Source organism: Aplysia californica, unplaced genomic scaffold (assembly GCF_000002075.1).
Source record: "Aplysia californica isolate F4 #8 unplaced genomic scaffold, AplCal3.0 scaffold00131, whole genome shotgun sequence".
NCBI lineage: Eukaryota > Metazoa > Mollusca > Gastropoda > Aplysiida > Aplysiidae > Aplysia > Aplysia californica.
This window is the reverse complement of record NW_004797401.1, coordinates 348,490-364,213: the sequence shown is the minus strand read 5'-3', so window position 1 is coordinate 364,213 and position 15,724 is coordinate 348,490. Positions and strand designations below refer to the sequence as shown.

Here is a 15,724-nt window from a genome sequence, read left to right as displayed (position 1 = left end):
GCTAAGGTTGAGACATAGAGGTCTAGGCAAAAGAACCCAATCCGTTGGTCCGGAATTCTTCAATTTTACCAAGATTTTAAATCACATTTACTTATAATTATATTTTATTAAAATAATTAACCGTAAATAGCAACAAAATAATAAAAATGGGAAACATCAAAATGACGTTACGCCGTGACAATCTGGCATTCCCGAGAGTCATCTACCGGAAGTCTCGTGCGGTCTCACTGAGAAACAAACTCATAGGGGCCGCAGAAGGTAAGAATTACCTCAAGATGGTCCACTCCTCTCTTTGAGCCCATTAAAAAAAGTATCCTCAAAAGTCTGTGGCAACGTCTTCGCAAATGCGCACCCTTTGCGAACAGAGTACTTGTGTGAAAAAATCAAAGTGAAACTAACAAGTTCTTTAAGATCTAAATAAGAATTCAAATTTCAGATGAACGCTTTTCTAAAATGGTTACACTGAAAAAGAACCTTTTCCAGAGGAAGGGGTGATTGTTTTCTTCGTTTAATTTGACTGTAGAAGGAGAGGGAAGAGGTCATTAAAATATTTTAAAAACCTAAAACTCCACACTGAACGCACCCGAACAGCTGAAGAAGAGCAGTAGATCTGCGCACACAAAGAGGTGCTTTTCCTATGCTTCTTCTCGAGAAACGAAAGAGAGCTTCAAAACAAAGACTGAAGCGCCATCTGAGCCGTTGCGCGGACTTCCGGCAGACACTTTTTTGGCTGAGTGGACCATCTTGTTATGTACAATCATTAATCTAGCCAAATCTAGCCTCAAAATGAGCAGTAAAATTTTTCTTGTTTTTAAGGAAGGACTTCTGTAACGAGCTACCACCCCAACAAACACAAAAATAATTTAAGAAGAGACTTGGTCTTATCCCTGACCCTACCCCAAACCCTAACCCTAACCTTACCCCAAACCTAAAACTAAACCCTAACCCAAACCCTACCCCTACCCCTTGACCGCTCTGTTCTACTCTGTCTCATAGTGGCCGCTCGATACGGAAGTCCTCCCATTTTTATTAAGGCAAGGGAAGTCGTTATTTTGCGCCTCCGTTACTTTAAATTTTTTTTATTTGGACACCCCATCTCCGGTTGGAGCCTAAGCCTATACTTTGCAAGTTGGCGGATGCAGGTTCCTCACTGAATCTAAAACACGTGAAGCTGCAGCGAGCACCTAGCACACCCCTGTGATTGGCCCAAATATATGAATGACGTATTTTTCGCCATCTATTTTTGTCGTCTTCCTGGGTTTCCCCCAAAACTCTTGGGTTTCCTTCGCCACTAACTGTTGACTAGGTCTCGCCATTTGTTTGTTTTGTTTTTTTATTAATTTATATAAATCTTTTATAAACAATCTAAGTCTAAGCAATTCTCGTTCCATAAGTTTACCTGCTCCTCAAAGTTGTACACACACACACACACAAATGCGTGCGCGTGCACACACACCCACAGGCACACGCACACAGCCCAAGCAGTCGGCGATGAAACCTAGTGACGTAAACCATCACGCACTAAGCAGCAAAGCTGGCCTGCCACGGTGAGACCTTGTCAACTGGCGAGGGAAGCCCCTGAAGACAACAAAAATAGCTTCATGTCACTGAAACTTGGCGATGCGTTGAGTTCTTATGAAAAGTTTAAGCTCAAATTAAACACTTTCGAAACTGAAACACTTACACAATTCATTATTCGTGGATAATTGAAGAGTGACCCCCCCCACACACACACACACACACACACCCATAGATCTACATCCAAAGAAGACCCACAAGAATATCAAAATAGAAAGCAGAGTTAGTAATCAAAAACTAACTAAGTTTGTACAAAATGAATAAAACAACCTCTCCCCCCCACCCACCCCCACCCCAACACACACACACACTTTTTTTCTCCAAGCCACCCACTGAGAAGACAATTGAAAAAGTAATATTAAATAACAACTAACAAATGCAGAATAATAACCAGATTATTTGCACCCCCGGGGAGGGGGGAGGGCAGAAAAACGACCAGATTATTTACACCTAGGGTGCACAATAATGGCAGCCATTTCACTTGGTTTTAACTAGGGGGATTTCAGCATATTTCATGGGGGCTTGCCCCCCCTGACCTAAAAATATATATGGGCCGTTCAAGGGGGAACTGAAAACCCCCTGGATTGAACCTAAGCGTGAAAATTACTACTCTAATTTAATAGCCTGCGTAGTATAGTTCAAACAGAAATCATCTTGTTTCAGTAACAAATAACTTGCGATGGAATAGTATAGTCAATTTCATATAAAACAGAGGTACATAAATGAACAAGAAAAGTGCATACGTATGTTATGTATACATATTTGAAGTAAACCCCCCAGCATGAGATGGGAGTGAAAGTACAAAAAAGGGTGAACCTGATAGATAGTAGTAGTCTATTGATTTATCAAATTATTGAAGAAATGATTTACTTGAAGAATCAAACATAAAGATGGATGTGGTCACACTTTTGCCTTGTCATTTACCATGACCACTGTGTATACACAATAGTTGCTATGGCTCTTTCTCAACACAGTTGTTTATATAAAATCAATGAGCAACAGAATTTGATTCTAAATCTACCCTCTCTCCAACCCTGCATAATAATGCCATATTTATATATCTTATATTCTCCTGCCTTTGTTTTGCAGAAAACTGTTTCTTCAGTTCTGAAGCTGCACCTAAAGAATGAGAAGGTGACAGGTATGTCTTATTTATGAAAAGTCAGACTGAGGTAGCCAGTTGTGGTATTTTTCATCCTGTACCATGCAGTTTTACTTTTGATTTTAAGATTAAGCTGGATCAACATTTTCAGGAGTAAAAAATGTTGAACTTGATTGAACTTATAGTTAAGGCATGAATTTGTTGGATCAAATAATTAGAAGCTCCATTCTTTGTTTCTCTACTCAGTCTTGAATCTCACTATGACACCTCTTGAACTCCAAGAATAGACACTTTTCTTTTTGTCAGCTTTCTAGTTATTTCAGATCTATAGCTGTTTAGGTTAATATATATATAATAAGTTGCTTTAATAACCAAACACAAAGTTTCACTTGATAAAGTAGCTGTTTATTTTTATTGGCACATCATACATTTTGCTGATTACAACTACAGTGGAAACCATATATATATATATATAACAGGCCCCCCAAAAATCCCAGTTTTTCCCTACTATTTGTCTCTATTAAAAGTTATTGGCAATAACAGGGCGTCGTCGGAGCCCAATCGGTTATAGCAGGGACAAAGGCTTGCTAACAATGTGTAAAAAGTAAGAGAGAGAGCGAGAGTAACGCAGTGATGGAGCAAACCCACGCTAGCCACCCCACTGCAAGCACATGCAGCGGGTGAAGCGAGAGAGGGCTGCTCTGTGCTGCAGTTGTTTCATGCGCAGGCCTGCCACATGACCTCGAGAGAAGGCTGCGGGTAATTGTGGCAAGGGAAACTACCCATGAATTAATACAGCTGGATAAGTCCACAAATGCTTACTTCCCTTGCATTTCTGATGTAACAGGACTTTTTTTCTGGTCCCACCATCCCTGTTATATCAGGTTTCCACTGTACTTATTCATATGTTTGCCCACAGTGAAGAAACGACCCCTGTGCTTAGTTACGGAGCTGATGCGCATTTTCTCAAAAGGTAACTCATGTCACTGACTGAATTATGTCAGCAATAAAGGACAACTATCTGTTAATTTGTAAATGCTGACTGGTTTTTGTTGTAGTTTTAGTTTTTGGGGGCAACATATATTTGGGCACAGATAACATGAACACTGAAAACTCAAAATCACAGGGAGCACGCACAAAACGCCATTCCCCAATTGAACTGACTGAGAGGCAACACTGTTTTCTCAAGCACCCATTTATGGATTTATCGGACAGATTTTCTATTAAAAAAAACAGCTTAAGTTTTTCGTCATTGTTGTCCCGAATTCAAATTGTCCTGCATGCATGAAGGAAAACAAAACAATACATCCATCATCAATGAGAGTATCAGGGTAACCCCATTTCTTGTCTCATTCTGATGACAAAAACGAATGACATCACAAAAAAAAACTTGGCTGTGATTTAACATGTAGCACAGAATGGTTGGATAGGTTCAAAATGAAACACGGCACTGTCATTCAAACGGCTTTGTGCAGTGAATCTGCTACAGTAAATCCATTGCAGTGGTTTTATCTTCCTACCATTGGACTATCAAAGTTACTTCCCTTGATTTTCTTCCATTGGTATCTAATGTTTCGCTTTATCGGTTTACCCAAATTATGGATGTGTTGAAGACATTTGTCAATCTCTGAGTTATTTGAGTAATCTGTGCCCAATTGTATGGGGATTATGTAATGGCGAGCAGTATGAATTGTCTTGTTAAACAAGGCCCAAGAGCTGGAAGTCTCTGGTTTTAAGTGTGTTTAAAACTGTCACTAGCAGTAGGGTATTTGAAAATGGTCAAATTGTGGGAGTTAGTAGTAACCCAGCAGCACTGGGCTCCTGCCTTTCAAATCAAATGTACACCATTTTGTAAGTTGTTTTTTTCTATTGTTCTTTGAGAGGAAAAATTCATGTACAGTATAACAGGGATAGCTCGATTTAGTTGGGACCGGCGTCGATACAGCAGTTTAAGGGATCCGTGGTTCAAGGGTACATGAACAGTATTATGGCATCAGCTGTGTCAGAGAATCAAGGGAAGCAACAAAGATTGCTACTTTAGGGGCAAAACAATAGATCATGTGATGCACAACCCTTCCTCTTGCCCGCTCCACACAAGTCTAGCTAGACCTAAGGCCTAGGCATGTGTGTCGAGCAGCGCTCAAAATAACACAGCTAGCTGCTTCTGTCGAGGGAGAAAGATGATATTTTACAGACTCTGCCTTTTTTCCGTATTTTATACTATTGTTATTATTAATTTGTCTCAAGTGCACCTCAAAGGACGTTGACTATAGACCTCTACAGCGGCGTAATTAGTTCGACTATTCCGTGTTTGTGTTCGAGCTTCACGTAATTTTCTTACAAAGATAAAGAAAGAAAAAAACGGGACCACAGGCACAATTCGACGGATGAGTGATTTCGAGTCTTCCGTGTTCAACCTGTCGGTGTTGTAATGTAGTAAGATCTTGCAGGCTGAGGTAGTAATAGAGCAGTTAATGGAAATCCAAAAGCTAGTTGGCAGAAGATATGATGTAAAACTGCCAAGTGGGAGAAAGAGAGATTATGCTCTTGTTGACACACGCATCTGCTGGTGGATGAGTCAGTTTATTGCTGCATAGCAATTGTATAGCCCTGACTGCTCTCTTACCAAGTTCAGATTTTTCTGTAGTATTGCGTGACTTTTCAGTGAAGTACACTGTATTCCACATTTGTCTCAGATTGTTGGAGGGTGCAACTGCTTTCCTGCCTTTTACCCTACTGTAAGTAACTTTTGGTATATATTGATGTGCATCTCTTTAAATGACACGACAGACACTCACATGTGTAACTTAGACGGTGTAAGTAATGTTGTGGACAGTATGATTGTCTTTATTCTGAAGTGTTCTTTTGTTTGTTTATTTCAGAAGCCCTGACACGTGCAGCAGATCAGGCAAAGGTAAGGAAAATCTAATGCTCCATTACAATGGTTGAGTAAATAGAATATAATGGGATTTTGCACTTTGACACCTGACTATTTTTGGTTTTTCTGCCCTTGATACTGAGCTCACTAGTAGCCTCCTCTCATTGAAGGGTGTTAGGATGGTGATATAGAGGGGGGCTGGGAGTACAAGGTCTTGTCAGTTTCTTACAGAAAGCAATAAGCACCTCCTACCTATAGGCTATTACGATACAAAAAGTTTACAATAATCTTTTGTTGTTGATTTTATTTTATTCATAGAGATTCTGGGAGATAGTTCAGAAATGCGGATCAAGGAAGCAAAGTGGAATAATAATGCTTTAACAGCTGGGGAAGGGGAGGGGGCTCTTTGAACCCAGACTGTACAGTCAATGGTTGAACACATCAAGTACTTTTACTTACTTTTCCGATCCAGTGGCCATCTGGGTTCTAGCCCTTCGGCCTGTCGATATAGCAAAGAATTTACAGGTTTTTATCAGCTGTGTTTTGTTGCTGTATAAAGTATTTCCGATATTTGGGGAGACAGGTAAGTAGATGCTACGCAGGTCGTTAAGTGCACAGCAGGAAAAGAGATGGTGTGATACTGTTTCATCCTGGCAGTCACACAGCAGGCAGTCAGGTGGGATATCTTTGTGGATCCTATTTAGGTAAGAATTCAGTGGGATGTGTTGTGTTCGCAGGCGAAAAATAGTGACTTGTTCTCTTCTACTCAGGGAGTTAAGCGCATCTTTTTAGTTGGGAGCAGTCGTGTGTGCAAACACAGCTCTTCCAGTTTGTCCCACTGCCCATCCATTCAGCCACTGTTCCCTGGTGTTGCATTTGATGATGTTCTTGACTGTCTGTTGTGATTCTGGGTTTTGAGGTTGTGTTTGTGATGCTCCCTTCTTGGCAAGGGTGTCTGCTCTGTCGTTTGCTGGGATGTTGCTGTGGCCTGGTATCCAGTGTAAATTCAGGTCAACGGCAATAGGTCTGCATGAAAGTGTTAATTGGTTGAGCCACAAATAGGCAGGCTGGGCTTTCGAAATCCATGTTTTCCAAAGCTTAGAGTACTGATTTTCCATCTGTGAAGATTACAGTGTCCTTGATTTTGTCTGGGTATATGGTGAAAATATTGGTTAGGTGGAGGATTGCTGCTTCAATGACAATGGCCTCAGCCTCATGATTTGTACAAGAAGTACCACAGGCATCAAATACAGTCAAACCTGTGTAAGACGACCACCCATTGTCAAGGAGAAAAGTGGCCGTAGTATAAGACAGGTGGCTGTCTTAGGCAGGACTGATCAAGATGAAGAAAATAAACCCCATTCCCATTCAAAAGTAGCCGCATTATTGTTGTTTTCGTTGTTGTTGTTGGTGGTGGTGGTGGTGGTTTGTATTTTGTTTGTTATTTTTATTTTGTTGCTGGTTTTGTGCTAAGGTGACAATAAAACTAAATGTGTCAGACAAGGAGGAGCGAGTGCTATGGTAAAACAAATATATGGGTGGGCACCACTCGAAGAATGAGCGACGCTTCTGTCACAAGTCCATGTTGACGTCCATTGTTACTTTGTTACAGACTGGGTAAACAGTGACCTCTCATCTCACTTACGATTTGTGTATGAGTTCTGGGCGGGGCTTATGGGTTATGAGGGATCACACGCTTCCCTGACCAACAGCTGGAAATTGGTACCTATTGGTCAACAGTGAGAGGGGCCTACGCAACATGATGGGTTGGAGGGACTACCTAACAACAACGACAAGTGATTAGATTATGACGGCTCGCCCACAACGCCAGGGGCCAATGCACAATTAATGACAAAACGTAATGAATGGAGTCACTAAGGTGGCCGTCTAAGACAGGTGTTATTGCTTAGTGTGATAGGGGTTGTGTGATAAAATAATATGGTGGCCGCGGCCGCGTTGGACAGGTGCCCGTTTTACACAGATTATATAGAAAAAACGCAAGGGGGGAAATGGAAAGTGGCCGTTTGTACAGGCGACCGTCTTATAGAGGTGGCCGTCAGGGCAGGTTCGACTAGTTCTTCACATGTATTGTTAGGATGTTCTATTCTTACTCCAAAGCCTGCATTAGTTGTTCCCTTGAAGGCTGACCCGTCAGTGTAAATATGGATAGAATTACTGAGGTAGGAGTCAATTGTTTTGAGAGCTGTGGTCTTCAGTTCTACTGGGTCACATTCCTTTTTCATTGTCTCTTTTATGAGGGAAGTTTTGATGTTGGTGTTTGGGGGGGGGAGGGCGGGGGGGGAGTTCTGGTCTTAACAGTTTCAGCATTTCTCTGTTACATGGAAGATGGCATTTTTCTACTAAATTGGTGGCTGTGTCGAGTATTGATTTTCCGTGGATTTGTTTCTTTGGTCGTCTCTGTTCATTGATCTTTCTGTGTGGGTGGTTCTTGTCTAGTCTCTTGCAGCATTCACTCATCTCCACAACTGCTGCCTCTTTCCCAAGGTCCAAAGGTTCCAGGTTTGTGTGGACTTCACAAGCTGCAGTTGGAGTGGATCTCAAAACTCCTGAGATAAATCGTACAGCTTGATTCTGAATTTTGTCAAGAGACCTCTGAGTTGGTTTGCTGCAGATTGTCTGCAGGGTTAAGTTGTATTCCATGGCATAGCGTACATAGCCGACATATAGCTGTCTGAGTGCATCCTTGTCCGCTCCCCATGAGCTGCTAGCCAGCCGTCTGAGAAGGTTAAGTCTCTTGTTGGCCTTAGTCTTCGGGTTCCAGATATGGTTTTTGCATAATAACTGCTCTATCCCGAGGTAGGTTGGGTTTTCAACTTTTTCGAGTTTGGTTCCTGCAAGTGAGATGGTGACATTTTGCTTTGCGACCTTGTGACTTTTTGTAAAGACGATGTAGATTGTCTTGGTACAATTTGCTTTTAGTGTCCACTTGCAGAAGTAGTTGTCAAATCTATCTAGATATTCATTTTTTAAATAATAAATTATAAGTCGTGCTCTGATGCCATCTTGAACACATCAAGTACACTGCCAATGTATTTTATAATGCTTTTCATGAGTGTTTATGAAAAGAGTTCACTGGATTATATGTGATCAATCTGCCGCCTACCAAATATTCAAGGAGATGTGTGTCATAGAATGATCAAACCTACCAATTTAGTGGTTGTCATAATTTTGCTGGACATTTTTAGAAATATGCGTCTATAGTCAGTCTGCCTTCCCGTCCCTGCCATATTTCGCTACGTATTTTGTGGTTCAGTGAGAACAACACTGTAACTTTTAAGTTGACCAGTATGTCATCCTTTAGTTTCCTGACTGCATTTGTGAAAGTTCATCACTTAATGGGTTTTTTTTCTCTTTTTCAGAATGAAGGGGACAGCCAAGTTACTCTCGAACACTTTGAGAAAATCCTCCCTCAACTGGTTGGTTTTTCTGTATCATATGTGTTTGTATTGCTCACTAGTGAAACAATTGAAATGTAGGGGACTTTCCTACGGTAGACAGAGAAATAGTTGTAAGGATGAAATGTCCATTTTCCCAATAAAATCACCGTGCACGGCAGAAAAATTGTGAAAATGAGAGTTATTTTCACAAAACTATTTTTCTGTTGTACTTTATTAGGGTGATTGGTGTGTACTCTGATGTGATCTGCTCCTTCTACTTTTTTTAGAGGTGCCTTTGTCTCTTCTGCTGATTTGTGAAACAAAAGGGGGTTCTTGTGGTCTAGAGCTTGCAGTGTTCACCTCTCATTCAATAGGTCCCGGGTTTGACACCCCACAGCAATAATAACTTTTTTTCTCTAAAATGATCTCCTATCCTGCTCTCTAACCATGTTCTGTCGTCTACTTCTGTCTCCACTTTCTGTCCCCATCCCCATTTACCCCATCCTCTTGGCTACTGACCTTATGCCGTTGCGAACGCCGTAAAACCTCTACTAAAACTTTCTGCAGCCTTGCCTCCTTCTTACTGCTGTCTTTCACTTCAGCCACAACCCTGATCTGATGGTAGGAAAGATCTATACCTTGCATTCTCGGACAAGGTGAAAAATCTTGAGGGCCTGTGTGCAAGTTGTGCACTTTATTTAAGATCCCTTGATGGTCCAAAATCGATAGAGTAGTCTTCGGCGGTCACCCGCGCATAATTCAAAATTAATTCCTACCATATCAAACTGAAAACGTTTCATGTGTCCTGTGCAATCATCATATGACCTTATGCTGTTGTGAGCAAAGTAAAACACTTACCAAAAAAAAGGTGAAACAAAAGACCTAGCCTAGGCCTAAGGCTATGTGACTATGTCACATCACTTTTGGAGTGGCTCACGTAACGCGTTTCTCCTTACCATCTCTCGCTGACGGCTGCCCCATGTCATTCATCACTGGACTGGCCAATCACAACACCGCACCGCTGACTACCTGTTTGGAGCCCACCTACAGCCCCACACCCCCGACCCCCTTCCCCCAGCTAGAGCTCGCTGGATCTCTCCTGCTGTATCCAAGTTTAGGCCTTTCCTTGTCCCGCTAAACCGAGCACCGTTAAAAAATTGAGTTTACATACTGTTACTAATAGAGACAAAAAAGGGGGATTCCGGTAGTAAGGTCCCGCTGTAGGGATGGTCCCACTGCAGCGGGTGCCACTATAGTCATGCTCTACTGTGTTGTACTGACTTGCTGTTGGAAGTCAACCTGATGAAAACTAACATTTGGCCTTTTTGTAGTGAGTAGAGTACTTAACATCTACGGGCTTCTGTTTGGCGAAAACACTGATTGTTGCATGTAGTAGACTTCTTCCTTGTTAGATCTCGACTTGTGAAAGGGTCGGATAGTGGTTAACGAGAGCATAGTCGGTGAAGGCAAACAATGTAAAGGGCTCAAATGGGACGAACTTAACAGACAATCCTTAAGGGCCACTTTTCACTGGTACACCTGTAACTAGTGTGTAACATGCAAATTTTAGCTTGATCTTGAAGGTTCCAAAATTTACTACTGTGGGTGGAAGCGCTCCTGGCGAATTTACTTTGGTATGTATTTAAACCTGTACTAATCATTTCAGAAAAGCTTTTATGCTTGTTTAACTTTCTATATATTTGGTTTTTGTTTTGTTTGTTTTATCCTTGTTTAGTTTTCTTTTTTATTATTACTGGGGGGGTTTTTAACTGTAAATGCATTTATACAGTACATGATTTTTCTTGTCTTATATTGGTCCTGATTTCTTATTTTTCTTTCTACCAGCTACTTGACATGTGAGATTGGGACAGCACTTCATCACTGGCTCCACAGAGGCCACTCCCAGTTCCAGTAACACTGTACCTGATTCCTTGGGTCAAACGTGTTTCGACAGCCTGCGGCAAGTCGCAGATGGAACGAACCAACCGAAGAATCTGGCTGTTATGAAGCCCTGGGAAGTGTGACTATTTTGACAAACACTCACAGAGGTCTCACTTTACTTTATCTGAAACTTGCAGATTCCAGGATACATGTTTTAGAATTGTAAATATCTTTTATTCCATTTCTCTTCTGTGTGAGATGTCACCATTTCATTAGGATTGGTTCCTTGGTTGTTGTTGTTTGTTGTGTTTTTTTTTGGGGGGAGGGGGGGGTGTTGTTTCTTTTTTGTGTTGTTTTTAAGCATAGTGTATGCAATGTGCCCTGTTCAGCGGCAGCAATAAATATTCATGTTACATGAAGACTTACGGCTCTGTTTCTATGAATTGTATCCACATTTGTGCTATGACTAAGTCATATGACGTAGTTTTGAGAAAATCGAAAAAGCAATCTCATTATTTAACTTTTCCTTTCACCAGCCTCAATGATTCTGATCTTATTACAGTGGAAACCATATATAACAGGCCCGGTAATAACAGGGATCCGGTAATAACAGGGATTTTTTAAATCCCCGTTTTTTCCTACTCTTTGTCTCTATTAAAAGTTATCGGCAATAACAGGGCCTCATCGCAGCCCAACTGGTTATAGCAGGGACAAAGGCTCGTTACAATGTGTAAAAAGTAAGAGAGAGAGAGAGAGAGTAACGCAAAGATGGAGCAAGCCCACGCAAGCCATGCCACTGCAAGCACACGCAGCGTGTGAAGTGAGAGAGGGCTGCGGTGTGCTGCAGACCTCGATCTAGCCCGAAACCTAGCAACACACATGCGTAATGTGTCACCAACGATGTCAAAGGCACGTGAAAATGCCTTTCAATTGACAAAAAATACGAAATAATCCGGGCTGTTGACAAAAAGCAAGCTCACCTGGCAGAGATTTATTGTCAGTTTGACATTCCACTGGGGTCGATTCACACCATTATCAATGATAGAGAGAAGATAGTGGCAGCATACTCAAACTCAAATGGAAAGTTAGCTCTGGATGGAAAGAAGATGAGACTACCCTAAGCAAATGCTGTGGACCAAGCTCTTCTGATGTGGTTTAAGGAGGCAAGGAGAAAGTTAGTGCCAAAACCCCTGTTCGTTGGTACTTGTGGCAAGGGAAACTACCCATGAATAACTACAGCTGGATTAGTCCACAAATGCTTACTTTCCTTGCATTTCTGATTTAACAGGGATCGGATATAACAGGACATTTTCTCTACTCCCACCATCCCTGTTATATCAGGTTTCCACTGTACCTCACTGGCTACCCATGCCGTATATGACACAGTATAGTATAGTACTGTTTCCGCTGACTACCTTTGCCGCAGCCCCTGGGGTTTTTTAGTTCAGAGAGGGGTTTTTTCACATTATTATCTCAGCATATGCAGCTTGGGTACTGGCAGATCAAAGGTCCAAACATTCCCTCGACCCCAAGAGCAGGGAAAAGATAGAAACGCACTTCTGGTGCTGTGAGTGCCAAGTGCCGTTGTGCATAGGACAATGTTTCCATATGTATTTATCACACAAAGGAGAGTTACTAGGCAAGCTGTAACAAACAGTTACAACTGGACAGACTGTTGCTATTGCTGGTCCTTTTTGTGTTGTCTATGGTTATGTGCCACAATCAATAGGAAACAAACATTTTAGTTGCATACAATTCACATTTGATTTGTTTTCCTGGGTCCCACTTTGAAGTCCAACCATTGTTCTTGAGGCAATTTCCTAACCTATTTGTGTTGTTATTTAAAAATTAAATGAAAGAAGGAAATCACATTCTGTTTGTTGCCTTACAATCTTTATTATGTCCATAATAAGTGAGCAAGGTTTTGCTACTTTACGTCAGTTAGTTTGGAAAACACATTGAAATAGCAGGTACGCAGGGTACATCAAAGACAAATAGCAGGTAGCCAGTGAGTTAATTAAAAGTTTGTCAACAGATTTTTACAATTATCTGATGTGGTAGTATTCCTATTCCATTTCATTATGATAAAGCAATGCCACACGGAATCAGTCTTACTTTTTGCTAGTTCACGTCGCCTAAAAATGTAAATGGTCAAAGACTAACTTTTTTTGTTTCTTACTCGAGAATGGATAAGCACATTGGCACACAGTAACGATCTTTTAGTGCAGGGAAAGAGGAAGAGGGGAAGAAACAACAAACATGTATATAATACATATTATGCAAAAGCAAATTTTATTTAAACATTTTAAATTAAAACAGTTCCAAGAAAGCAGTGTAAAAATCATTAACAAATTTCATTGTGTCTGTACTCAGAGCCCTTTTTACTAGAGAAATTTCAGATTGTAAGCCCCTTCAACCTTGTAAGGGAAATCATCTCCCTGATTACACAGTACATTTTCTTGTCAACTTTTATTTACTGATATATATAACTTTCAAAGGAGAAGATTTAACTTGACCATACACTTTGTCACATACACGAAATCCTGCTCTGTGGATAGTAGGGCTGGGATTTCACTGGTAATTTAACACGCAGGTAATACCCAGGTAATGAAAAAATACCTGAGTATTCGTCGGGTACCCGACATTTCTTTTCTTTTTTTTTTTAAATTTGGGGGGAGGGGGGGATGTGGTTTTTTCTTCTTTTTGGGGGGGTTTTGTTGTTTTTTATCTGTTTTGTTTTGTTTATTTTTTTACTTTAATTTTATTTTCTAAATTAACATAAATTGGACACAACAAAATAAGCGTACACAAAAATTTAGCTGTCCCTGTGGTATTAAGCACTCCGCATAATTTAGCAAAATTTGATCATTTTTTGCATAATTTCTTTACCATTCTTTGTTAAAATTAATAATCGCATAATTTCACATTTTTGGGCTCAGTTTGCATAATTTCAGAATTATTTTTGGCATAAAACCGCGGGGGATATATTGAAAATTCAAGACAATGGGTCTAACAGAACTCTCAATGAAGTTAATGACTTAACGACATGAATAAAAGGCAAGGAAGACAGATAAAACATATAATACATGTTGGACTGGGAAAGAGGAGGCCAGTCATTTCAAATTTTTGTATAACTCTCAGCTGTTTTGCCTATTTTGGCTTTTTCATTTATGTTTCAGGGGTCCTCCATACCCTCAAGCCTCATGCAATAATCTATATCTACTCCAGATAGGCATATTATATATCAAAGGAAAGGGAATTGGATGGTCTTTCAGACTTGGCCAATAGATTTCATTTTTTGTCAAGCTGCCTTGAAGTTGAAGTGGGACCTTTTTTCTTGTTACTAAAAAAAGAAACAAACAGAAATCCCACTTTTTCAACAGTTGCAAAGAAGGGGGGAAAAGTTTTTGAGAATTTAGATTTTACAATTATTTCAGGGAAAAGTGCATTCAGTTTTGCATATTGTGTGTCAAAGACACACCATTCTGTTAGAAAACAAAGAAATGAGAGCCATTCTAGTACATCCTACAATTCCTTGTTGTTATTGCCCTTGAATCTGAAAATTTCATATCGTGACGTTTTTCTCTCAACAAGCCTCCTGCAATAATCTATCTGCTCCAGATAGAAATGGTATATCATATACCAATGGAAAGGGAATTAGAATCTAGATGGTCTTTCAAACCTTGCCAATAGATTTCATATTTGTCAAGCTTTCTTGAGGTGTGACATATTTTTCGTGTTCCCAAAAATAAGGTGCGAAAACTTGAGAAACAGAAATCTGACTGCCCCAACTATCACAAAGAAAAAAATTTTTGTACAATTTATTTACATTAATTTGATGAGAAAGTACATTCAATTCTGCATGTAATGTGTAAAAGACAACTCATTCTGTTGAAAAATAAAGAAATGAGGGCCGTTCTTGTGCATTCTACAAATTCTCGGTTATTGCCCTTGAAACTGGAAACTATTTTTTTCACTGCACCTTCACTGACAGGAAGCCGTTTGAAACAGGGGTCGAGGATAGTTGATGCTGCCACAAAATACGCGTCCTCGAGTTGTGTGAAGCGCTTGCAAAGCTCACTCTGTAAAAGAACTGCCAGAGGCCAATATCGATCGAGTACTCTATCGACTAAGAGAGCTCAGTATCGATAAGTAATCACTGGCTTTAATCAGTACTTACAATGATAATGATAGTACATAACAAGATGGGCCACTTCTCTCTTTGAGCCAATTAAAAAAGTGTCCTCAAAATTTGGTGGCGCCCTCTTCACAAAAGCGCACTCTTTGCGAACAGAGTTACCCTACTTGAGTTTTAAAAAATCAAAGTGAAACTAGCAAGTTTTGGGATAAATTTCGGAAGAACGCTTTTTAAAATGGTTACGCTGACAAAAAACCTCTTCCGGGGGAAAGGGTGAAGGTTTTCTTCGTTTAAGCAATGATAGTAAATAACAAGATGGGCCACTTCTCTCTTTGAGCCAAATAAAAAAGTGTCCTCAAAATTTGGTGGCGCCCTCTTCACAAAAGCGCACTCTTTGCGAACAGAGTTACCCTACTTGAGTTATAAAAAATCAAAGTGAAACTAGCAAGTTTTGGTATAAATTTCGGAAGAACGCTTTTTTAAATGGTTACCCTGACAAAAAACCTCTTCCGGAGGAAAGGGTGATGGTTTTCTTCGTTTAATTTGACTTTAGAATGAAAGGCGAGAGGTCATTAAAATTTTTAAAACCTAAAACTCCGCACTGAACGTACCCGAACTGCTGATGAACAGCAGTCGATCTGCGCACGCAAGGAGGTGCTATTCCTATTCTTCTTCTGGAAAAACGAAAGAGAGCTTCAAAACAGACTGCAGCGCCATCTGAAGCAAAGAGCATACTTCCTGCGGACACT

The 15,724-nt window shown here is 40.4% G+C and overlaps 1 protein-coding gene across 1 annotated transcript; it reads left to right on the top strand.

The window, feature by feature from the left end:
- Positions 1-2,667: 2,667 nt before the first annotated feature.
- LOC101853309 (centromere protein X) lies at positions 2,668-11,258 on the top strand (the record flags this gene model as incomplete). The annotated part of the gene is given in 5 exon segments (XM_005096539.3): positions 2,668-2,719; positions 3,600-3,653; positions 5,563-5,594; positions 8,939-8,995; positions 10,802-11,258. Coding segments are annotated over 5 exon segments (210 nt in total), but the record flags the coding sequence as incomplete, so codon positions are not given.
- Positions 11,259-15,724: the final 4,466 nt, after the last annotated feature.